The 25,134-nt window shown below is 32.8% G+C and overlaps 3 protein-coding genes across 3 annotated transcripts; 1 reads left to right on the forward strand and 2 right to left on the reverse strand.

Moving 5' to 3' along the window:
- Positions 1-671: 671 nt before the first annotated feature.
- On the reverse strand, positions 672-2,552 carry LOC123208707 (L-type lectin-domain containing receptor kinase V.9-like). Its single transcript, XM_044626224.1, has 2 exons — positions 2,228-2,552; positions 672-1,288 (listed from the first exon to the last, which is right to left on the reverse strand). Exons 1-2 carry the CDS (start codon positions 2,550-2,552, stop codon positions 672-674), a joined length of 942 nt encoding a protein of 313 aa, XP_044482159.1.
- Positions 2,553-3,911: 1,359 nt separating this feature from the next.
- Positions 3,912-15,267, reverse strand: LOC123208708 (G-type lectin S-receptor-like serine/threonine-protein kinase At4g03230). Its single transcript, XM_044626226.1, has 9 exons — positions 15,175-15,267; positions 13,628-13,652; positions 10,570-10,686; positions 5,778-5,891; positions 5,534-5,697; positions 5,126-5,336; positions 4,805-5,042; positions 4,570-4,723; positions 3,912-4,468 (listed from the first exon to the last, which is right to left on the reverse strand). Exons 1-9 carry the CDS (start codon positions 15,265-15,267, stop codon positions 4,154-4,156), a joined length of 1,431 nt encoding a protein of 476 aa, XP_044482161.1. The 3' UTR covers positions 3,912-4,153.
- A 4,541-nt stretch (positions 15,268-19,808) lies between these two features.
- On the forward strand, positions 19,809-24,952 carry LOC123204491. The gene is made up of 4 exons (XM_044621174.1): positions 19,809-20,010; positions 21,094-21,756; positions 23,539-23,579; positions 23,672-24,952. Exons 2-4 carry the CDS (start codon positions 21,435-21,437, stop codon positions 24,611-24,613), a joined length of 1,305 nt encoding a protein of 434 aa, XP_044477109.1. The 5' UTR covers positions 19,809-20,010; positions 21,094-21,434; the 3' UTR covers positions 24,614-24,952.
- The last annotated feature ends 182 nt before the right edge of the window (positions 24,953-25,134 follow it).

Consider the following 25,134-nt stretch of genomic DNA (forward strand, 5'->3'; position numbering starts at 1 on the left):
AGCTTTTGGGTTTTATAAACCAAAACTCAAAACACATCTTAACATTTATTTAAGTGATGTGAGATGCACACACACAAAAATCAGAATCAACTATTTAATCTCGTCTTAACATTTTCTTAAATGATATGAGATGTGCATACACAAACTCAACATCCCTCCATAAAAAGGTAACCTAACATATCTCTTGTTTTTTATTAATATGAGATTTGCTTAAAGGTTTATGTGTGTGTGTATATATATACACACACTTTTCATTCCATATATACGTTACCTTCTAGTCGAAATCTTCTCCATCTAACGAATAAAAATATAGCCCAGATGAGTATAATGATTAATCCAGCCCTATAGCAACTGAAGTCCCCATCCATTTCAATGTCTCAGGACCTGCAGCACCCAATAGTGAAATTATATTTACTAATAATGTCTTCATCCAATTCTTTGACTATTGATATTTTTTTTAATTATCACTATTCTAGGGCGTCTTATCATGTATAAGTTTCAACGGGCAATTTTCAACCGCGTAAAAGAATAGTTTGATTGATAAAATGTCAGGGTTATTCAAAAAAGACGATATGGATTGAAAATCTAATAATCACATATAAGATTAAACTTGTTGAATATTTTTACACAAACTTGACAAAACTCAATTGTTTATCCAAGGCCTTTCAACTCTATCTACTATAATTTAGTATACAAAGGCCAATTGTCAAATCTGTCTGCTTTTTCTTCTTCTGAGGAATCGAAGGAAGAGAAGAGAGATCAAGAGCTCCAGCTTCTCCATTGATTTTAAGACTCCACCCTAAAATATAATAAGAACTAGAAAGTTGACCTGTTGCAGAGAAACCAATATACATGAACTCATGAAAGATGGGTGAAAGATTTACGTTAAAAGACAATAAGGGCAATCTTGGTCTGGGATAGTTTGGAGAGATGGTGACATTTAGTAAATTTTCAGTTGCATAGTAATCGATCCATGCCAAGATTGGTGTGCCACTCGTGAGACTCAAATTTTGTAAGGTTGAAGTGTTATCGAAGTAAGTTGCAGTTGAAGATTTATTCGAAACCAAGCTGTTGATGTCGATGCCAACATGGTTGTCGTCGATATCTCCGAAGTCATCACTTTGAAATTTATCAAACTCAACTGCAAATAAATGATTTGCGAAGTTTCCCATATTAGTTATATTAAAGAGTCCTAGATACCGACTTTGTAAACCACTGAGTTCATTAGATGGCGATATGGTGAAGGCGAGGCCATTGCCACCAAGTTCTTGAAACCGAGGGACGATACCTAGAACAAACGAGGAAAAGAAAGAAAAGACTTATCCATTTGTGGAGTTCTTGAACTGGATGGGCGAACTATAAAACGCTTGACCTTGTTTATAATTGTTTGTGTAGTCAAAGCGATTCATATGCAGAGTCCATAAAAGCGGCATGGAATTTAATTGAGTCCTGTGATGATTTATAGACCATAGTCAGCCTCAGAATTTTCTGGGATAAGAATGTTGTCTAACGACCAGGAAAAAAGAGAATGACGAGAGAAAAGAGGTATAATGATATCAATGGAGATGTGGGGTATCGATCCCGGTACCTCTAGCGCTCTACCATCTGAGCCACATCCCCTGTTGTCTTAAACGATTATTTTTTTATTAATATTTGTTACCTGATCTCAGATTACTGCTCAACTGTTGTGAAAACTTTTAAACCATTTTTTGGCTGCTGAGTTTGATACAATTAATGGATTTGCTGAAGACAGACTCGGATTCGACATCAACAGCTGAACCTGCTTCCTACTGCATTAGAACATGCTCGGAGAATAGATGACTGTCTCGGATTCGGCAACCATGTTGGCATCGACATCAACAGCTTCAACGCCTATGCCTCTGAACCTGCATCAGCAGTTCTAACTGTTGAATCTGGAGACTGGAAAACTGATCCAAGCTCGGATTTGGCTGGGCTAAAATTTCCGGCCCAGAAAGCCCAAACAACATTCTTTCAATAAAAGCCCAATTACTGTTTGTTGGCTCTTGTTGTATTTGTATTATAAATAAGAGGTTAAAGTTGTATCAATTATGATTGAGACTCGGTATGTAGATGTAAATAAATAGAACTATGCGGTCTTTAATATTATGTGATTTAATATTACTTTATTTTAATTATAATTATTTAATTATACGGTGATATATTGTTTATACATTTAAATTATGTATAAAAAAATATGAATGCATACACAGTCCCACAGCTGTACCAATTATCAAACCAACAGCACCCCAGAAACTCTTCTCCTTCACTCCTTGTGTCTCCTGAGGTTTCTGTTGCATGACAACTTCAGCATCATTGAAATCTTTAAAATCACGAGAAGCAACCGAGAGAGAAACAGTATAGTTATTATTAGCTGCGCATTTTTTTCTGGGAACAAAATGGGTAGCCTTGGAGTTTCTGGTGAACAATGTAGGATTATTGAGAGGCGGTGCTGTGTGAGAAAGGGGGTGTCTTTGAAGGCGGTACTTAAGGCGAAGTGAGCAAAATCTTGCTGGCGAAACAGAGATAAGCATTCTGGTTGAGTAGAGTAACTTGGAACCAAACTCCCTGACAATCTGTTTAGATTCAGGCAGTTGACAAGTATGATTGTGGAAGTGCTTTTTTAATTTAATGGTCAAACTCAAAGCCGCCACCCGGTTGAGGCTGGAGGTTCTTTCTAAGGTTTTATTGTCAATTTGTGAGTTAATTGCATTTTCCCTGGGCTTCGGCCCGATATGCAAATTAGGAAAGCCCACTTCGGAATATTGAATAGAATACCTAATTTTGAGTATTTAAATGATTATTAATGGAACAAATTTGACTCATTTTATTTATATTTTTTACAGAAAACTATTTAAAAATAGTGAATATTTAAAAAATTAAAAATAAAATTTTGATCCCTTCAATTCAACTTTGTAATCTCCCAAACATATTGTGCAAATGTGTTCTTCAATCTTTTATATTTGTGGTTAATTTTTGTTCAATTTCTCGTTACTCTCTAACTAATTTTGATTGCCTAGATTTTTTGAACCAAATATTTGGCCTAATAATTTTTATTCAATTCTTTAATTAAAAAAAGAAAAATAAATTTTACAATTAATAATAATCTATTAGGAGGTGTGAGAGACTTAAATAAAAAGAAAACAACTAACATATAATAAAATTAAGTAAAGTGAGTGGTATATAAATATGTGGATTGACTCTTAACACAATCAAATTAGTTTTATGTAATATAGATTTCGATATTCACATTTATAGGTTCAATATATATTTTGATATGATATCAAAGCACAAGTTAAACGATGGATTTAATAACTTAAAATGTTTCTAGATGTCTAATTGCTTAAAGTGTTTATGAATGTCTAACAGCCTAAAGTATTCCTAGATACAAGTGATAACGTACCTAGCCAAAAAACCAGCTAAGCGGAACAACGGGTCTAATCACTTATGGTGGTTATACTTGAGTGGAGGTGTTAGAGACTCAAATAAAAATAAAAAGAGTCTCATATCTAATAAAATTAAGTAAAATAAGTGGTATATAAATATATAAATTGAATCTTAACATAATTTAATTGGTTTTGTGTAATATAGATTTTGATTTTTCTATTTATAGATTTAATATATATTCCGAAAAGAGGAATATATTAATTAATTATGCTTAATGGAGACTATTGCCATCAACCCTCAAAATAGTTTTTCTTTTTTGCCAATATATCTGAATTTTTGTCCTATCAATCAATAGCACAAATTAGACACAATTGTGGGTTGTATTAGACCAAATTTGGTGTGTTTTTTGGTGTTCACGGGCTACATCATGTTATAGCCAGTTAAAGAATAAACCTTACAAGTTATGTCGGCTCGTGATATGATAAGGTTTAAAGTACAATCAAAAGTCTCTTAAACTATGTTTTTGTAGATTTGATATGATAAGGTTTGAAGTACAATCAAAAGTCTCTTAAACTATGTTTTCTATGGGTTTGAGTGGGTAGTTTATATGGAAGTCCCTTGACTAGAAGTACACTGTAAAAATAGCATGAAAGGAAGGAAAAAAGAGTGCTCCATTATTATTGCAATTCACCTTATTCAAGGAAAAAGGTCCAATCTGAACTAATGGGGAGATGTTTCTCAGCGTCCTTCATCGTGGATCCATCACAGATATAGTTAAGTTATTTGTTGTATTCTCTGCCTTGTTTGTGCCACTCGCATTGTCCCCAACAATCTTTCTTTCCATGCAAAATGCAGGCTGTTTTGGCACTGGTAATTTTACACCTTCACTTGTTAATGTTAACATAGAAACAACTACTGACATGATAGGTCTGTCTATTGGATTGTGTTCAACACAAAGCAGAGCCAAGTTAATGCATCTCAGAACCTGCTCTTCACAACATGAATTACGAAGTGAAGGATTCATTAGCTCCATGGCTGAACCTTTCTTCCACAACTGCCATGCCTGTGTCAAAACCATTAAATATTAAACATTGAGATGAACATATGTGCTGGTTTTAACACATGGTAATAATATAGAACAGCAGTACTACATTATGGACTTACATATCCAACAAGGTTGAGAGGTATGTCATCATAAAAGATAATGTTGTTCCCCCTCTTACCACTTATGATCTCCAAAACCAACACTCCAAAACTAAATACATCAGATTTCTCAGAGAATACCCCGCCTATAGCGTATTCAGGAGCCATATAACCACTATATTTCATTTGTAAAATACCAATTATTATGTTAAAAAAAAAAAAAAGAATAATCAAGTTCATTGGAATAGAAACTTACCGTGTTCCCACAACTCTATTTGTACTTGCTTCAGATTCAGCTGTGGCAAACACTTCTGCCAACCCAAAGTCGGATATCTTAGGATTCATATTTTTGTCAAGCAATATGTTGTTGGCTTTTAAGTCTCTATGAATTATTCTCAATCTTGAATACTTGTGTAAATAAAGCAGTCCGTGAGCTATTTCTTCAATCATGTTAAAACATTTTTTCCAATTGAACAACCTTCTTTCATTAGCATCTGTTAAAAAGAAAAAAGAAAGGCTTGAGAAAGGTGTAAGATAGTAATCAAACAAGTTTAGTTAAAGAAATGTGCATATATACCAAATATATAAGTGTCCAAACTTTTATTTGACATGTATTCATAGACCAAAATTTTCTCTTGGCCTTGAATGCAGAAACCCAAGAGCCGCACCAGATTGGTATGTTGTAATTTAGCTATTATTATAAGCTCTTTCTTGAACTCTACTAGTCCTTGTTTTGATCTTTTTGATAGTCTCTTTATTGCTACTTCTTGGCCGTCAGGCAACAAACCCTAAACAATAAAATAGTCATTGCTTAATATGTTAGACATAAACCATTGGTGAAAGCAATAATTTTTTCGAATCTAGTAACATTCCAAACAAATCTCACGTCAACAAAGCACGGAAAATATATTAGGTATGTATTAACCTTCTGCTTCGCTTTGGAATGCTATTAGACTAGAATGTTAGAGTTCTTTTCCAAATATACCTTGTAAACCGGTCCAAACCCACCCTCTCCAAGTTTACTTTGAGATGAGAAGTTCTCTGTTGCTAACATAATTGATGACAGTCTAAATATTTTCAAGTTGAAGCCTTTCTTTCCATCAATCTCAAGCTCCTTTGCTTCACTCTTTAAGTCAAATAGAAACTTTGCTGTTTGGAAATTAACCAGACGAAGTTTGATCAGTTGGCATTTAACAAAATATATAATCATAATATTTGCTTTTCATTACCTTCTAGTCGAAATCTTCTCCATCTAATGAAGAAAAAAATAGCCAAGATGAGTACAATGATAAATCCAGCCACTATAGCAAGTGAAGTCCCCGTCCATTTCAATATCTCAGTAACTGCAACACCCAATAGTGAATTCATATACTAATAATGACTTCATATTAATAAAGTATCCATATAAATAAAACGATGTGTACAAATAATGATATGTTATGATGCGACTATATGTTATTTATCTCTAATTTAAAATTATTCAATCACTTGATGACATATTATAATCTGTGTACAATGCGCTACTCTATATATATAGTTTTAACTAGCAATTTTTAACACCATTACTCTAACAGGGTACTTTGAATGGGTATGGAGAGACTTGATTAAACAAGAGAACATAGATACAAAGATGTTCAAATTTTAATTATATTTAACAATTTAATTTTTATTTTATTTTTACAATTTTGTTAATTTTTTTCTTTTCAAATACTTTGATAATAAAAAACTTAACATGTGTTAAACAAAAAAATGTTGTTCAAACGATTGACACAAAATCACTTTTATAAACTCAAATGGGAGTGAATGGGTGCAATGTAAATATTATAAGAAAGATATTGTAGAAACAAGTAAGAGTGAAATTAGATATCTTATTCTCATACATCATTACAAAATGGCCAAACGACTATGTCCCACCTAAACTATGCTAAATTCTCAAAGTTCCCCCCATTAACTATGGAAATATCGTTTACCTACCCATGGTCGGTTAAATTTAACGGAATCCTAACCCCTAAAAATTTAATCTCATTCCCCCCCCCCCAAAGTTTAAAACTAACTTTTCTCCCTTAAACCAAGTTTAAAAAGATCACATTTCCCCCCGTAGGGTTTATTTCCAAACCCCTTTCACTTTCTCCGACACAAACGCCGGCCATCTCTCCCTCTTGATCGTTTCTCTTCCACCGACGACCCTCCTCAACTCTACCCCAACATATCCAGTGTCAAGAGAAGTCGTTTGGGAAGATAAATTGTCTTCCCAGATGAAGACGACTCATCTTCCCAAAGGACGATGAGTTGTCTCGTCTTTGTCTGGGAAGACGATTTCTCTTCCCAAACTACTTCTCTCGACGTCAGATGGATTGGGGTGGAGTTGAGGAGGGTCATCGGTGGAAGAGAAACAGTTGGGAGGGAGAGACGGTCGGCGATGGCACTGGAGAAAATGAAGGGGTTTGGAAACTAAACCCTAAGAGGGGAAATGTGATATTTTCAAACTTGGCCTAGGGGAGAAAAGTTGTTTTTTAAATTTAGGGGGGGAATGAAATCATATTTAAGTTTATTTTTAATATTAAATATAAAATGACGATTTTACCTTCACTACCGTTAATTTGAACTGTTGATGGGTGGGTAAACGGTATTTTCATAGTTAATAGGAGAAACTTTGAGAATTCAGTATAGTTTAGATGAGAAATAGTCATTTGGCCTTACAAAAATAATATAGTTTGAAAAATTCAAGTGAAATAGCAGATAAAGTAAAAGTTGGAAGTGTCACTCCAAACAATTTGAAGCATCACTTTCGGTTTTTGTTTTATCTGTTACTCAATTTAAATTTATTAAACCAAAGTATCATTTTAATGATATATGAAAATGAGATGTGTAATTTTACTTTAATTTGTTTTTACGAGATCTCTTTTATCATGTTTATACCAAATCCATTCATTCTCATTTAAGCCTATAAAATGAATTCGTCACAACCGTTTGAATATTTTTTTTGTTTAGATTATATTAATTTTTTTATTATCAAAGTATTCTAGAAAAAATCAATGAAAAGAATATAAAATTGTTAAATAAATAAAAATTAAATTATTAAACAGAATTAAAATTTGATAAAAAAATTTGAGATTAAAAGATTGAAAAAAATATAGATAAAGAGACGGAGAAATTATGCTTTAAAGATGGGGGCTTATACAGAAAATATATATACCACATTTTTGTTTGCCCATCGGCTACTGGTAGGGTGATTCTTTTTAATTTTTTAAGGCCAAATGATTTAATCCCACCCGAAGTACCCTTTAATTTTACATTTCTATCTTTTAATTATAAAAATTATAAACATCTATCTATGAAGGGTTAAGTCTATTAGTTTCAATAATAAAATTGTCATTTCACCTGTAATATTAAAAATAAATTAAAATTAAATTTTTTTTTCCTTCAAAACCCTAAAAATTAAAAGTTTGCCTTCTAGACTAAATTTTAAAAAATGACATTCTCTTCTTAAGGTTTAGTTTTCAATCCCCAACACCATCATTGGTGATAAAGCTTTCCCGACACATCACTATGCTCCGACAGTCTTTATCCCCTCCTTTGGAATGTTGATCGATGTAAATCTGGTCTGAAAAGACGAAAAACTTGATTGGGAGACGAAGATGAAGACCTCATCTTCGTTTGAGAAGACGACTGTCTTCTTAAAAGAAGACGTTTGGAAAGACGATCATCTTCCTAGAAGAAGACATTTAGGAAGACGATCGTCTTTTTGACGAAACTTTTCGTTTTTTCAGACCAAATTTGTGTTGATTGACATTCAGAAGAGGGCAGAGAGATCATCGAATCATGGTGATGCGTTGGGGAAGCTTTGTCACTGGTGATGGTGCCAAATTTGGAACCAAGGATTGAAAATTAAACCCGACAAGGGGGGAAATACCCTTTTTTAAAACTTGGCCTATGGAGGTAATAGTTAATTTTTAGGGTTTTGGAGGGGAAGGGGGAGAGACAAAATTTTAAAGGGTTAGAATTCCGTTAATTTTAACAGTCCATGGGTAGGTAAATGAGATTTTCAAAGTTAATAGGTGAGAACTTGAGATTAGAGGATACTTCGGATGGGAAATAGTCCTTTGGCCTTTTTTTAACATGTTTGTCATAATGAGCCATACTGAATCGGCTCACGAATATGATTTTCAGGCGGTCAAAGGATTATCTTTCAATCAAGTTTAGATATTGTAATACCCTCAGGTATATTTCAGGGGCAATTATGTCTTTTGACCCTGTTTTAAGATTTTTCTCATTTTAAATATATATATGTATGGGTGTTTTTTTGTTATTTATGCATACACACACACACACACACACACACACATATATATATATATATATATATATATATATATATATATATATATATATATATATATATATATATATATATATATATATATATATATATATATATATATATATATATATGTGTGTGTGTGTGTGTGTGTGTGTGTATGCATAAATAACAAAAAAACACCCATACATATATATATTTAAAATGAGAAAAATCTCAAAACAGGGTCAAAAGACATAATTGCCCCTGAAATATACCTGAGGGTGTTACAGATACGTTTTCAAGGTCACTTCTATGAAATTTGAAAAACTTAAACTCCTACCTATGGATCAATTAAGGTTAAAATTTTCTGTTAGAGATAGAGGTAAAATCGTTATTTTATAAATAATATCAAAAAATATATAAAATTTATTACATTTTCTTTCCTAAGTTTTAAAAACTAATAATTTTAACCATATCTAAAGTTTTCTAACTTTTAAAAATTATATTTTTCCCCCAAACCTCAGGGGGCGTTTGGTTTGAGTAATGTTTTATTACCAAAATAGAAAGATTACCTTGAAAATAAATTACTTAAAAGATTATTGGGTATAAATGATTACTATGTTTGATAAAATTTGATAGGTATAAATAATTATTGTGTTCGGTTAAAGGTAATAAAATATTACTAGTAAATTATTTTACTTAAATGCCCTTAAATATAATTATTTTTATATATTTTTTATATTATTTGTCATATTAATTAAAAATAAATTTATTTTTATCTAAAAAAATTAATAAATTATAATATAATTATAATAAACTCAAGATTACCTCAGTAATCTTTAAATACCTAAGGTAAAGGTGGTAATCAGATTACCACCTATATTACCTGTCACGTTAGCATTGGTAATAGAAGATTATTGTAATCTTTTATTACTGACAAACCAAACAAGGGAATAAAAGATAGATTACCAAGGTAATCTTAAAATCTTCCAACCAAACGCCCCCTCAGAGTTTTCTTTTTCTCTCCTCCAACCATCATTTCTGACGTCAATAACTTCCCCTCTCCACCCTAAACTGATAGTTAATACACGAGAATCAATTTATAGTAGATCTCTTTGTCAGAGACAAAGAGATTCAGTGATTAAGAGAAGATTTAGAATCTCTTCATCACGTCATTCAAGAGAAGAGATTCAAATCTTCTCTTTGTCGATTAAGAGATCTGAAGATCTCTTCATCACTGACAGATTACTTCTCCTGTGTCGATCACCAATTTAGGGTGAAAAGAGGAGGTTATCGATGCTGGAGATGGTGGTTGGTGAGGTGAAAAAAATTTGAAAGGAAAAATATAACTTTTCAAAATTAAATAACTTTAGGTAGAGGTGAAGTTATTAACTTTTAAAATTTAGAAGGAAAAATATAATAAATTTATTTTTTTAATATTATTAATAAAATAATGATTTAACTTATGTTTTTAATAAAAAAATTTAATGATAATTAATTTATAAATAAAACTTTAAATTTTTTAAACGTGACTTTAGAAATACGTAACTAAACTTAGTCGGGAAATAATCCCTAGGCCTTTTCAGGCTTGGAAATGACCGCAAGGCTTGCAGGCCGTGCCCCCATGGACTGGACCAAATAAGGGGGCTTGTGCGGCTCGAGCGGGGCCCCTTCCATGTCCACTATACTATAATTTAGTATTCAAAGGTCAAATGTCAAACCTGTCTGCTTTTTCTTTTTCTGAGGAATTGAAGGAAGAGAAGAGAGATCAAGAGCTCCAGCTTCTCCATTGATTTTAAAACTCCACCCTAAAATATAATGAGAACTAGAAAGCTGACCTGTTGCAGAAGAGAAGCCAATATACATGAACTCATTGAAGATGGGTGAAAGGTTTACGTTAAAAGACAATAAGGGCAATCTTGGTCTGGGATAGTTTGGAGAGATGATGACATTTAATAAATTTTCAGATGCATCGTAATCGATCCATGCCAGAATTGGTTTTCCACTCTTGAGACTCAAGTTTTGTAAGGTTGAACTGTCATCGAAGTATGCTGCAGTTGAAGATACATTCGAAGTCAAACTGTTGATGTCGATGCCAACATGGTTGCCGTCGATATCTTCAAAATCTTCATTTTGAAATGTATCAAACTCAACCGAAAATAGATGATTTGCAACGTTTCCATTATTGAATCTATTCATGAGTCCTAGATGCTGACTTGATGTACCATTGAGTTCATTTGATGGTGATATGGTGAAGGCGAGGCCATGGCCAGCAAATTCTGGAAGCTGTGGGACGATACCCAGAACAAATAAGGAAGAGAAAGAACAGACTTGTCCATTTGTGGAGTTCTTGAACTGGATCGGCGAGCTATAGAAGGCTTGACCTTGTATAAATTTGCTGGTATCGTTTGTTAAGCGAAGAATGCCATTTTCTTCGATTTTTGCATCTCGACGTAAGGTTATGTTGGTGCTAAAATCTTTGAATCCTGGAAGAAAGAGTTCATTGACTTGGGATGAAACTAGAGGGGAAAGAAACAAGAGAGAAGAGAAAAACATGAGAAAATTGCTCATGGAAGATACAAAAACGGAGAGACACTGGAAAGTTTGAGTTGGAAGAAACCATTACAGATTCTTATAAAGCAGAAGAAAGTTTCCAAGCAGGGACATATGTAGTCAAAGCGATTCATGTGCAGTCCATAAAGGCGGCACTGGAATATAATTGAATCCTGTGATGACAGATGACTTTGGGTTATGTATAGACCAAACTCAGCCTCGTAAAATTATGGAATAAGAATATTACCGCCGTTAACAGCCCGCCATTTGGTGAGACCCATTCAAAGACCAGGAAAAAGAGAATGGAAAGAAGAGGATGACGGGAGAAGAAAGGTCTAAACAAAAAGAAAGGAGATACGGCGCATCGATTCCGGTAGGTATAGCATGCTAAGCGAGCGCTCCATCCCCTGTGCTACATCCCCTTCTTGGATATGCCGTCAAATTTATATGATTTTAGATAGCATCGTTTGACAACTGTTGTGAAAACTTTCAAATCATTTGTTTGCTGAGTTTGATACAGTTAATGGATTTGCTGAAGAAAGGCTCGGATTCAGCAACCATGTTGGCATCGACATTAACATCTTCAACTCCTATGCCTCTGAACCTGCTTCCTACTGCATCAGCAGTCCAAAGAGTTGAACCTTGAGAATGGAAAATCAATCCAAGCTCACGTCACAAACTTAGAATTGGATTCGGCTGAGCTAAAATTTCCGGCCCAGCAAGCCGAAAAACATTCTTTCAATAAAAGCCCAATTAACTGTTCGTTGGGTCTTGTTGCGTGTGTATTATAAGGTTAAAGTTATTATCAATTATAATTGAGGCTCGGTATACAAATGGTAAAAATGTCTATAATTCAAAACCTGCTTTTATTAATATCAAATATATATTACTGAACAATCCCAAAATCAGTGTTCAAAACAAGCCAAATTCAAGTTGATAACCCCTGCTTGAATTTTTCATCCACCTTTTTTATCTTCTTTTATGACTTTATGTTTGTTTTGATAATTTTTCTTATTCTTCAACAAATTTTCTTTTTTATTATTCTTTTTCACTATCTTCTTCGATTATACTTCTTCTCCTTTACTTGTATTTACTGACAACTTTTTTTACGACTTCATCTTTTAGTTCAAAGAAGAAGAAAGAAGATTGAATCAAACTAAAATTTATAAATTTGAAACAAACTCAAATTTGTTTTTATTTAGGCTGAGTTTGAATTCACCTCTTGAAGGAGATGAATTTCTATTTCATTCAGTAGACGATTTGATGTTCAAGGTTTTATGTAACAAGTGAAAATTGTCATTTACAAATATTCTGATTTTAAATTTTTCACATCCAAAAAACTTGTCAATCGAAGAGTTATCAAAAGGTTTTGACTGCTCCACCCTTCCTAATTAATTAGTAGTGACAAATGCCTTCAATAGGTACTCAATGTCGTTGGAAATTTATATAGCCAACCGGCTAGTCACTCAAGGTTAATATTTGAAATTTATATAGCCACGACTAGTTACTCAAAGTTAATATTTATCATTTTCTTCGGAGATTCCGTTCATGCATAGGATCATGCTTGAACAAGAAGGAAAATATTACACAAATATTGGAATATATATAAATCTGAAATATCATGACCCAATTCAACAATTTTTATTAACCAATTAAACATATACAATAAGCACATACATAAAATGCGACAGTGCAACAATACATATAAACAATAAATATCAAAGAAGAAGAAAGAAGACTGAATAAAAGAAAACCTAGCAGCTGCACTTTTTATTTGCTTCAACTTAATTAATATTTAACTCACAACAAGAATATTTTATTTTCAGGCTGATCTGATAGAAGACGCAAGAAGTGAAGAGCTAGCTATATATAAGTATATTATATCTTAATCTTATCATAATGTGATATCACATGTATCCATATATAGCAAGTTCTAGGTCATTACAGAAGGCAGAAGAAGAAACTAGTGCGGTGGAGCACGTGATGCATTGTTAAAAGTGAATTTTGTTCATGGACTTTTGTTATTGTGGACAAAATATACGCAGCCACATGTTGTTTAACATCTATACACAAGTGTATACGCATAAGTTGCCATAAAAAAGGGAAAACTTTATACAATCCTAGCTATATCTTCTGCAACAAATATATATATGAAACCCATCAAATCTTAACACTAATCACCGAGGAAAAAGTTTAATAATCAATCATGGATGTCTCATTAATTACCATGATATTGAGAGCAAGCAGTTAGCTAGCAGTCCGATGATTGAGAGTGTATATCGCCCTAGAAAGCTTGTAACTTTTGTATCTCCAAAAGCCTAGCATGAGGAGCAGAAAGAAACGTGTAGCCAAAGACAACTTGCCAATTTATTCATGTAATTCACAGTCATCTTCTGGATTTTATGTAAACATGTATGAATATAAAGAGTCGATCGGCAAGTCATCCTTGGCTGCACGATACTTTCTAAGCCTACATGTAAGGCTGTTGGAGAGTTGCTAATTAACATCTTGCACAGAGAGAGATAAAGATGATGAAGAAGAAGGAAGGGCGATGGAAGAAAGAGTAAATGAGGCATGCTTATATAGAAATGAGAGGGGGACAGAGGCAAGGCAACGAACAACCATAGGGTTGCAAAATTTGATAATAAAAACAATTAATGCGTTATCTTGTATCGAGGGTAGAGGTGATATGATATGATATGATATGATGACGAGGACAGCTCTACAAGCATATGTGAACTTTGGCCCAGCAGAATAAAGTGGTGATACGATAAGGTCCCTTCAATCAGCCCCATAACTCGCATTCTTAAAAAAATAAATAAATAAATACTAATAATTTAAGCAAAACCATATTACGTATATAATAGCAATTTGACATTACATGTGACTTCTAGTAATAAAGAGAAATATGTATGTATAAGACTATGTTAGTAAAAAATAAATATAAAGTTGTGATTCAATTGTTTAAAAATTTATATCCATAATTATATTATTTATATATATCTATTAAGTATGTTCAATAGAAGTGTCTTTAAAAAGACTTTTTGTGCCTCTAAGATCTTTTATTAGGAAAGATTCCTCTACCTTTATTTGATCTTGAATATTTATATAATAGAAGATAGGCTACATTCACAGGTTACATTCAAATTTTAAATTATTTATAATATCAATTGTCCATTGTTGTTTTTAGGTAAAAGATTTTTACTAACATGATAAGGTTAATCTTCATGTAAATTATTTTGGGTTGTTATCCCTGTAATTTGTTATTTCAAAGTAATTTATTATATTTTATTAGTGTGTTGGATGAGTTTGGTCAAAACAAAAAGTTTTATTTTACCCTATAACAAAAAAGAGTATAATATAAATATCATACGGCTTTCAGAATTTTAACACTAATTTCATTGCCATCTAAGGCAGTCACATATAGAAAAACTTTTCTTTTAAAATTTTATATGTTTAGAGTAACTCAAAGTTGGAATTTGATTTATGAAAATGCATATTCATGCAAAATGGGAAGTGGGGTTGCCGGTTGCGGCTTCAACTTGTAGATCATGAAATATACTGAAGGGTCAGTTTCAAGCATTAAAGTAGATAAATCATAAAATTAATAATGTAATAATTAATCTAAGAGATGGGGTGGGGGCATAAGGAGCTAGCCGCAGTGCAGTGAAGTTTCTGCCAAAAAAAAAAAAATGTTGATTCTAGGGAAGTGAGATGAGGAGGGTCTCGTAAATCAATGCCTGCTTCGCACTCAATACAATAATAATATATACAGAATCCTGATTCCTTTCTTTCCCTTCAGGTTCATGTTCCCTTCCTTGGTTTGCAAAAAAGACACACTGCTCTCTACCCTTTATCATCTCCATTGTTTCTAGCTCCCTCTCTTTCTATCTTATAATTCTCACCCAATGCATGCATTGACAATCTTGACTCATGAATTAGCTCTAAATTTTATTAAACAATGAGGGTTAGTGACATCAATCATCGGCAATGAAGATGGATGGCCAGCTCCATCTTATCCTGTAATGGGTTCTGCGTAACTGTCGAAGATATGGGTAGAGACCGCAGCAGGAGGAGCAGAATAGAGCAGAGATAGGCAAAGAGATGCGTAGCCCTAGCCCTAGTTTTTACAGAAAAAAAAAATGCAGCAACAGTGAAGACAAGAGCTAGTAGGTGGCGGAATCATGAGAAAAAGTTGCAAACAGCCAAATGATTTCAATTTTCAATTATTATACACTTTTATGAAGGGTTTCTATATGGCTGGATAGTCGGTTTGAAGGATAAGATGTCGGCTAAGGCATTTGCGAGATTTTATGGTAAAAGAAATGGCATATATTTATTTACAAGTTACCAGTATTGAGAAATCAATCTGTGCATCTTTATGTGTATGAAAGACAATAAGAAAATACCAAATTCATTATATATAAGTGGGTCAGAAAATATTTCTTTAAAAATTATGTAATTTAGAAAAGAAAGATTCTTGGTGGCCCTAATTGGTACCGAGAAAGTAAATCTTTTACATTCCAGATTTATATGGAAATTAATCCAATAATAGTGCATCATATTTCTTCTGTACATTATATCTTCTCCTTCCTTTCCTGAACTATAAAAACTCCAAATTCTAAGAGAAAATCACTGCATAAGAGGTCATGTTTTCAACATTAAGATGTTGCTTTTCTTTTTGTCCTTTTTGTTCGGCCATGTGATTAAGTTAAGATTGTGATTTTTCACTAATTTCCAAATAAACCCGTGAAAATAAAAAGAATATATGCCCTTTTACAATTCTTCAAGATTGTGGGTGGTTAATTTTGCATAATTTGAAATTTCCGTTTTTCTATTCTAAGTCTTAATATTCTTTTTTCAAAAAATCCTATCCAAAAATTACATCAAGTGAGATAAATTTAAAGTCCAATAATCAATCTTACCATCATTAAATAAAATAAGTTAAAAGTTACATATTATTATAAAAAGAATTTAAATTTATATTTTTATTCAAATTACTTATTGCTCAAATTACCCATAATTAACTATTCTTAATATTCTTTCGGAGAGGACACAACCAATGCTGGAGTCTTGATAGGGTAAAGTAAAGAAATGATATCACAAGAATGTTGAAGATGTGTTTAATACTTTGATACAATGTGACTGTCATTTCCAGTAACAGTTAGGCTAAAGCTAAAATCGGGGATATTTTTAATTGCCACTTCTTCTTGCTAGTTCTTATAACAATTATCCATGGCTGTTCTTGAAACTTGGAATTATTCTTCTTCATTTACCCTGAAAGGAAAGTTATCACCGTTTCCGCTTCAACTTGTTCTATTTTTGTTATTTTATGACATTGATTTGTTGATCTTACCAGACATTTATGTTGTTTTCAGTCTCTATAGATGTCGACCTGTGGAATAAATTCAAGTTTGAAAATTTGGGTGATAATTCAATCTGAAAGGAAACTTTGGATGATAATTCAATCTGAGCAATAAATTCAAGTCACATTAATTTCATTTAAAAAAAAAGGCTAAATGACTATTTCTTACCCAAAGTTTGATGCAAACTCAACTTTTCATCTATTAACTATCAAAAATCCAAATAATCATCTGTCTGTTAAATTTCACTGTTATTATCAAGAATAAAATTGTTATTTAACAAAATTATCAGAGGTAAAATTATTATTTAACAAAAAAATTTAAAAAAAAAACTAAAAATTTATCATATTTCTTCCATAAGTTTAAAAATATAACAAATACCCATCACCCAAAGTTTGAAAAATGAACACTCCCCCTAGGGTCTTTCCAACCACCATTGTTGGCATTCGATAATAGCAACGGTCGCATTCTCTCTCTCTTTTGGCTTCTCTCTCTCTCCTATTCTATTCCTAGCCATCACTAACTCAAGAAAGTAGCCAATGAAGAACTATTTTTGTATTCGGTGAAGACATGATTCATCTTCGTCAAGACACTAATGATTTGTTTTCGTCCGTTGACAATAGTAAAAAATGAAGCACGACTGAGAGAGAAGCTAGGAGAGAGGGGGAATGCCACTGTCACCGCCATCTCTGGTCATCAGTAGTGTGCTAGAAAAACCTTAAGGGAGAAACAAAGTTTTTCAAACTTTAAGTGAGAAAAATTTGTTAGTTTTTAAACTTGAGAGGTGGAAATATGATAAATTTTTAGTTTTTTTTTTAAATATTTTTGTTAAATAATATTTTACCCCTGATAGTTATAACGAAATTTAACAGATCGGTAAATGTTTTGATTTTTTATAATTAATAAATGAAGAATTAAATTTGCATAAAACCTTAAGTGCGAAATAGTCCTTTGGCCTTGAAAAAAAAAAGAAAACCAGACAATTCTGCCGGGATGGCTTTCTTTATTTTCTAAGATGGCCCATTTAATTGAGTCTGGACTGCAATTTTAGGCCCAATAGCCATTCGTTGGGAAATCAGTATAAATGAATCCTAATGATAACATTTAAAATAAATTTCTTTTGAATTTAATTATTCACCATCTTAAATTATGTCCCCTTTGATAAAATTTTGACTAGAAAAACATAAGGAAGAGTTAGTGAATTTGCTTAATCATAACAAATATCAAGATTAATAATACGTAAAATAAATATCAATAAAAAAAGAGATCAAATACAATTTTTCACAAGTCTAAACTAATGATATTTCGAACTCCTCAACAATCTCTACAATGTCTTCACATATTTATTTATCCCATGAGTTAATAGGTTAAGGGAAATACAAAATTCTGATCAAGAGATAAATACCTAGAATTACAAATTTTTTTTATATAATTACATATCTGTAATGACAAGTTTTCTTATAAAAAAAAAATAGCATTATGACAAATATCATTAAAACTTAAATTAATATTCATTATAAGTGCATATAACTTTATTAATGAAAAAATAATGTTAAAAAAATAATATTTTACGTGCTTAGAAAAAGGGATATTAATATTAATTTGTTATTACGTGGTTGAATGATTTAATTATTTTATTTATAATTAAAAATTATATAATAAGATAATAACATATGAATTGTTAGTATCCATTAATATTTGTTTATTCTTTTATTGATATCAGAAATATAATATTAGTATTGACATCTTCATACTAATAATAACATAATAAAAAAATAAAAATACGAAAACTATAATTAAACATAATGTTAATCTCAATTAATTCTTTTTTATTTGATTTCATTGATTAAATGATATTAATTATGCAACAACATCACCCTGGCTGAGACAGCCATGGCCCCCAAGCATTGGCTATTCAATATTGATGTATGGATTTTGAATATTAAATACATGAGAAAATAATCTATTAATTTCACTTTTAATGGCACAATAAGTTCATTGTTAAGACTTCACAACCCATATAATTATTTCATAATTTAATACTTTCCCAATGAAATTTTTTATTTGTTTATACCCTTTTTTTTTCTCACTTGTAAAAGAAATTTTAATAATTTAGTTTACCTTTTAAATTTTAGTTTTATAATCCAAGGATATACCAAGCTTCATAAATTTATATCAATACTAATTATTAGCATTTATTATCTACAAATTAATATTTATTATTAATATATATAGTTTTATTTAAAAAAAAAAAGGGTTCCTCTCAAATTTACCCTTGTTGTTTAAAAAATAAAATCATGAAAAATGCTATTTTTCTTAAATATAAAAAGTTTTAGATTAAAAAACTTATTTTCTAAAAATTCAAAATACAAAATACCCCAAAATTAAAAAAATACTTATAATTCTCAAAATATAAAAAAAAAAAAAAGTGTTGTCCAAAGGGGCATAACCCATTTTTTAATTAAAAAATTAATTTTACTTAGTCACAACCTATAATACAATGAGCCGTATCTTAGATCTCAACTTAAAAATCGAGCTGATATAGCCTGTTAAGGTTTACTTGTAGATTGAGCTCAGTGTGATATGACCCGTTACAATGATCACACAGAAACCAGGCCCGCCCGGCCCTGGTTGGCCACTCTAATCTGAACCCAAGTAAGAGAAACTGAACAAGTTAGTTTCCCCTTCAAGTTAAAAGATGAAGACAAGAAGTTTTGTCGGAAGGAACAGTTGATAGTTTGCCGACTTATCATTAATGGAAAGGTACTACAATCATTCATTTACGTGTTGAAAATCTATTCATTCATTTGCTATAATCATCATCATCCAAATACATACAACGTAGCAGTCGTAGTAAAAATATAAAAAAACGAAGGAAGAATATGGAGTTTGATTGAATAATACTGTTAAATAAAAAGATAAAAAATTTAATTTTAATGTCAATGTATTTGAATACGTGTATTTATAGGAATGCCCATCACTTTCAGTTTCTGTCTTTTCCACTTTCTTTCTTTCCTTCTTTTCTCGCTTTTGTGTGTTTTGTCTCGTTTTCTCCACTAAAGAGAAGGGAAAAAGAATATTTACGTGCAAACAAACCCATTATTTTATGTTTCTATTTAGTGTCCTCCACTCCGCTCCTCCTTTAGGGTTTCTCTTTTTTCATTCTCTTCTTTGTTTTCTTCCTTTCCAGCTTTTTTATCATAATCTCACCCAGATCATCTTCTTCTGCTCTTTTTCCATTTCGAGGTACTGTTTCTCTTTCTCTTGTTATTTTATTTCTCTTTTTTTTTTTTAAACTGATATAAGTTCATTTCTGTCTGTGAAAGGTTTTCTGGGGTTTTCCGGATTGTGTTTGCGTATACGTTTTTATTTTTTAAAATTTTTTTGTTTGCTCTGTGAATTGTGTTGTAAAGGGTGTTTTTATTTTTGTTTTTAAATATATTAAGGAATTGTTATTTTTGTGTGAAATGATGAATTTTGGAGATTCAATGACTTTGAGGCTTTAATAATATCTTCTATTAGTTTTTGCTGTTGAAGGGTTTCAGTGCAGATAGTTTATAACTGATCATTATATAATTCTGCTTTTAACCGATTGAAGTTTAAATTAAAGCTTTTGGCATACAGAATCATGCTGACAATTTTAGGTTTGAATCGCGTGTCGTAATTAGAGCAGTTTGTTTCTCAGTTTTTTAAGAAACCCTCTTAAAAGTATACTGAAAATTTGCCCATTTTGTAAATTTAGGTGCATATGTGCCTTTTGCTGTCTTGTATCTCTAATGCTAGATTGCTAGTCGAGTTTGCAGACATTTGTCCTCTAGAATAGTGGAATAATGAAACACAAGTGTTGACAGCTTATAGAGCTTTAATCTGAGTGGAAAAAATTAAAAAAAACTAAAGAAACATCTGAAATCGTTATGCAGTCGAAATGAGGACAAGTTTTTGAGGAAACTTAAAATTTTGTAATATCTAAGGCAATTTTGTGGGTTGAGGATGAATGCAGGTAATCCAAAACTTAATCATGATTTTTCTTAAATTGATTTTGGCTTTCTTTTTTGTTAGGATATACTAGTCTGATGGAGCACACCAGTTTCTTATGAAAGTTGTTTCCCTGCTTCTTGTTATTCATCATTTTTTCATATATCTAATTTTGCAATCTTCATGTTCTAAAGTAATTTTCTTGTAGTATGTCCCTTCTGTATGTTATGGTGAAGTCAGTAGTTTGGTATGGTACATTCTCTAGATATTTTGTATTGAAAGATAGTTAATACCTGATCATATGGGTCTCATCTGCCCCAATTTGAAGACAATTTGCCTGTTGGTTTGATGCAGGGTAACAGTGCAAAAGAGCAGATTCTCAGGATTTAACCATTCTTAGGTGTCAAGTGATATCAGTGTGTTTGGATTTGTAGAAGCTTTTTTTGTAAAAAATTTTCCTGAAAGATGGAAGGCTAATATGCCTAAATCCAAGAAGTTATTGGGTTGAATGTTTTATTGCTTGATTGTTGACATGATTTGCTACAATGTTTAGTACCACTAATGCCATTGGCTTCTACTTTCAGTACAAGACATCTTTGTGTTGCCTATAGAAAATAGTGAACACGGGTCAACTATGTTGCGTGGCCGCTGGGCCACATGGAACAAAATCACCCTCTATTGGTTGGGATAATTCCATGGATACTGGTGAACCACATTGGCAGACAAACTCTAGCTTTTCACCTCCTCCATTTAGGATATGGGACTGCAGATTGCAATCTGATGGCTTACAACATGGGACTCATGGAGCTCCTTTACATGGTTCTTCATTATCATCCACTAGTAGAGGAAGCAGAAGTAGGGTGAGCAATGAACGGCATACTACCAATCATCATCATTCTGTGTCCGATGGAGTACTCTCTTATCCAGGTAGTCCGCCTGATAATATCCAGGCACCTCGTTGGACATCGCCAGTGAAAAAATTCAATTTGGGAGAGCCAGCTGCATCTACTGTTGGAGGTAGTGTCTGGTTGATTCTTCATATGTTATTAGATCTACATGTGCTGGTTTTTTAGGAGTTTTGGCTGCGGGTAGAATCATGAAATGTGAATGCATATGTTTTGTCTCTGTATACGATTGTAAGTATTGTGATTTTTATCCTTTTGCTGACTTAAAGGACTGCCAAAGTGATTTGTGCTAGATGGTTTCTTGTGTCTAGTCAACCTACCATCCAAGACGTCAAAGCTGTCAAATAACTATCACAGAAACTGTTCTGTGATGTGAAATAAACAATTTCTTTGGGCTAAAACTATGGGTAAATCATTTTGACAATTTCATATTTCAATTTCTAGGAAGATGCAATTTTCTATTTTACTTCCTAATTTATGACTATCTTTCAATAATAGTTTTTCTCATGACATTTTTCACATACCTAACTCTTACCAGTTTGATCTATTTCTATCTATTCTTATGGCTGGGGATCTTAAAACTCAAATCATACAAGAATTACTGGAAGTGGCAGTTCAATCTTGTGATGGCGTTTTGTGGTGTACATTCTTTTTGGTCCATCTCCTTCATTGTTGTGTATGTCTTAAATATCATAGGAATTCAGTTGAGCATCACTTGATTCACTTCTCAGTTGCAGGGAACTTTTTTGTTCATCTTTGTTTTTCTGTGATTGCTTTTTGGTGGTAAGAAAATTGTAGCCAAATTTGGAGGATGGTGTTGAAATTTGTAATAGGAGCAAGATTTAGTTGTCTAAAGCCACTCCATTATGCTTGATGATCTATCTTTCCGAGGAGAGATTTGGCATAAGTTTGACCTGTGAAGCTAAAGTATGATTTCTCTGGTCCATTTTTCTTTGTTTAGGTGCTTTGCATTCTTTACTTGACTCCTTCGATTGGTTGTATCATGGAATCTATTATCTATCCCTTAGGATTTAATTTCATTAATGTGCTTTTGTACTAGTGTTGTGTCATTCTTTTTCGATCTAGAAGAAAATCTATCTGGAAGCACATTATTGCAAGAGTCAATTGCAGCCTCATCCAGGATTTGATTAGGCGGAACACGTACGCCACTAGCCATTTGAATATACAACACAGGAACATATTATAAGTGTATGAAGTATTGCTGTCGGGTAGAGTTTGATCTGGTTGGCTATATCCCTGCTTTGGTGCATAATTATTGGTTTCCAGGATAAGAAAAGATACTTGCAAACTAGATTGTTCTCTTTTCTTTTTTTTAATAAATAAAAAAAAGTCAGAAAGTTTTTTATTGATTTAATTTTTTGACTCGTATATGTGGTAGAAGTTTTATCTATTTTGCATGTTATGAAGAAGGGGTTATTCAGTTTCTCATACTTCAATTAGATAACATTCTCTCCACAAAGTTCAAATAATTTTAGGATGAGAAGGTTTATAAAAGAATTCAGGCATGTACAAGGATACATGGCTGAATATAACACAGTGACATTGGAGAGTTAAAACCATATATATGAATTAATTTTTAAAACAACTCAGTGGCATTTGCAACATGTTATTGGCCTTAGATGATATTAGTGGGAACAACAGTAATGATAAACACCTCTTCCGCTAGGCTGGGGGGTGTGTGTGTGTCTTTTTCAGGGAGAGTTGTAGCTTTGCTTTATTTGAATTTCTTGAATATTGGCTACTTTAAGTTGCTTTAGATGTCCCTGCATGGTGTGTTGATCATTTTTCTCTTGTTTTACATTTAAATACTTTTCATCATGTTTTTCCTATGGATATAATGTTGGTTTATTGATCTTTTTCTTTTTATTATCAGGATCAAGGTCCCATACCTCTTGGTTTCCTCACTCAACCGAGGTGACGTTTGTTCCAACTTTATGAATGTCATAGCTCTGTTCAATAAAGAAAAATATTTTAAAAAAATTTCCCCATTTTGGGTTCTGGTGCAGAGGCGATATGCTGTTAGGGCAACTTTAGCATCTCCCAGTTTTGGATCCCCATCTTCACTTTCTGAGTCCAGCCAGTGGGAATCAACTAGCAAGCAGCCCTTTTCTTTACCTAATCGCAACTTTCCAAGTCGTCGTGCTCACACGTCTAAAGCAGTTTATCCACTAGTTTTTCACAATCCTGTTTCAGATTGTGAAAACTTTGGTGACGGTGATACCAATAGCATTGGCAGGTTGACACCAGTTGACGATCATATTTCACCTACTCACTGGCTTGAGAGCAACTCAAGTATTGTACAGAAGTTCCACAAAACACTCACCGAACTTCAAAGGTGGGAGGCATCACCAGACCCTGGTACTAGCTCCAGAAGAGAGGGCTTTAGGTGGAGCAGTGCCAGCAGTTATGATTTTGGGTTTGATGGAGAAAGGTTTGACATATCAGAGCACATTGATGTAGAGAGTCTGAGGTCACCTATTGGCCATGCTGTAGATCAGAAGTGTGGAGTTTGTGGAAAACAGTTGTGCCAAAAGTCCCCTTGGAGTTCACATCGAATCATGAGTGGTGGTGATATGCCTACTGCTGGGGTACTACCTTGCGGCCATGTGTTCCATGCTGAATGCTTGGAGCAACTGACCCCAAAGACCCAGATTCATGAGCCTCCTTGCCCCTTGTGCCTGAAGACCATTAGACCATTGGAAGATTCCTCATCAGTTTCGGAACCGTTGCACATGGCCTTAAGATCTGTGCAGTTAAGCAGAGGAATTGTAATATCTGAGGATCAGCGGAACCATAGTAACAGTGAAAACTCAGATCATATTGACAACAGATTGAGGAGAGCATTGCAAGAGCATGACAGTGGTTCTTCTTCCTTTAAGAATCGTCTCAAAAGGCATTTCCCATTCAAGGGGAAAGCAAGCAGTACCAAGGTGTTCCACAAGTTTTGATCTTCTTCTCCAGCAGGGAACGCATCCATTGCCTGATATCTATTGGATAGCCATAGATATACCATTGTTCACTTGCAAATAGATTTAATCATTTAGATGCATGAGGATTTCTCTTTTTGCGGATTTTCTTCACTTTATACACTCAGCCTCTCTCTTCTTTCATCTTTTCTTTTCCTCCTCTCTTGGGAACACAAGTGCTGAGGCACCTTTTAATCCTAATTAAATGCTTGTTGACTATGTAATTTACTAGGAATTCTCCGTTTCAGGATATCTCCCACTTAATGTAATATGATCTATGGATATGAATTCTCAATGAAGCATTGCAGTAAGTTTGTGGAAGATGAGCTGTTAGCACTGGACATTAAAAATTGACCTGTCTCGTGGATGTGAATATTTTCCCCATTTGGCTAGTAGAAATCAAGGCCAACAAGAATGCATGCCTCCAAGGAAATATTTGTTCTAACTAAACAATGAATTGTAGGCACATGATATAATTTCTCATTTGAGGAGACAAGAAATCC

This window comes from Mangifera indica, chromosome 2 (assembly GCF_011075055.1).
Source record: "Mangifera indica cultivar Alphonso chromosome 2, CATAS_Mindica_2.1, whole genome shotgun sequence".
In the NCBI taxonomy this organism is placed as follows: domain Eukaryota; kingdom Viridiplantae; phylum Streptophyta; class Magnoliopsida; order Sapindales; family Anacardiaceae; genus Mangifera; species Mangifera indica.

Coding starts and splice junctions, on each gene's coding strand:
- LOC123208707 (XM_044626224.1), bottom strand. CDS start 2,552: ATGCTTATCTCTGTTTCGCCAGCAAGATTTTGCTCACTTCGCCTTAAG. Junction 1,289..2,227: donor TGGTACAGCTGTGGGACTGT/GTATGCATTCAT, acceptor CGTTTGTTCTAG/GTATCGTCCCTCGGTTTCAA.
- LOC123208708 (XM_044626226.1), bottom strand. CDS start 15,267: ATGGAGATGATAAAGGGTAGAGAGCAGTGTGTCTTTTTTGCAAACCAA. Junction 10,687..13,627: donor TGCTTGCTCTCAATATCATG/GTAATTAATGAG, acceptor CTTCTGCAACAG/GTCAGCTTTCTAGTTCTCAT. Junction 5,698..5,777: donor GAGAAGATTTCGACTAGAAG/GTAATGAAAAGC, acceptor ATTTCCAAACAG/CAAAGTTTCTATTTGACTTA.
- LOC123204491 (XM_044621174.1), top strand. CDS start 21,435: ATGGATACTGGTGAACCACATTGGCAGACAAACTCTAGCTTTTCACCT. Junction 21,757..23,538: donor AGCTGCATCTACTGTTGGAG/GTAGTGTCTGGT, acceptor TTTTATTATCAG/GATCAAGGTCCCATACCTCT. Junction 23,580..23,671: donor GGTTTCCTCACTCAACCGAG/GTGACGTTTGTT, acceptor GTTCTGGTGCAG/AGGCGATATGCTGTTAGGGC.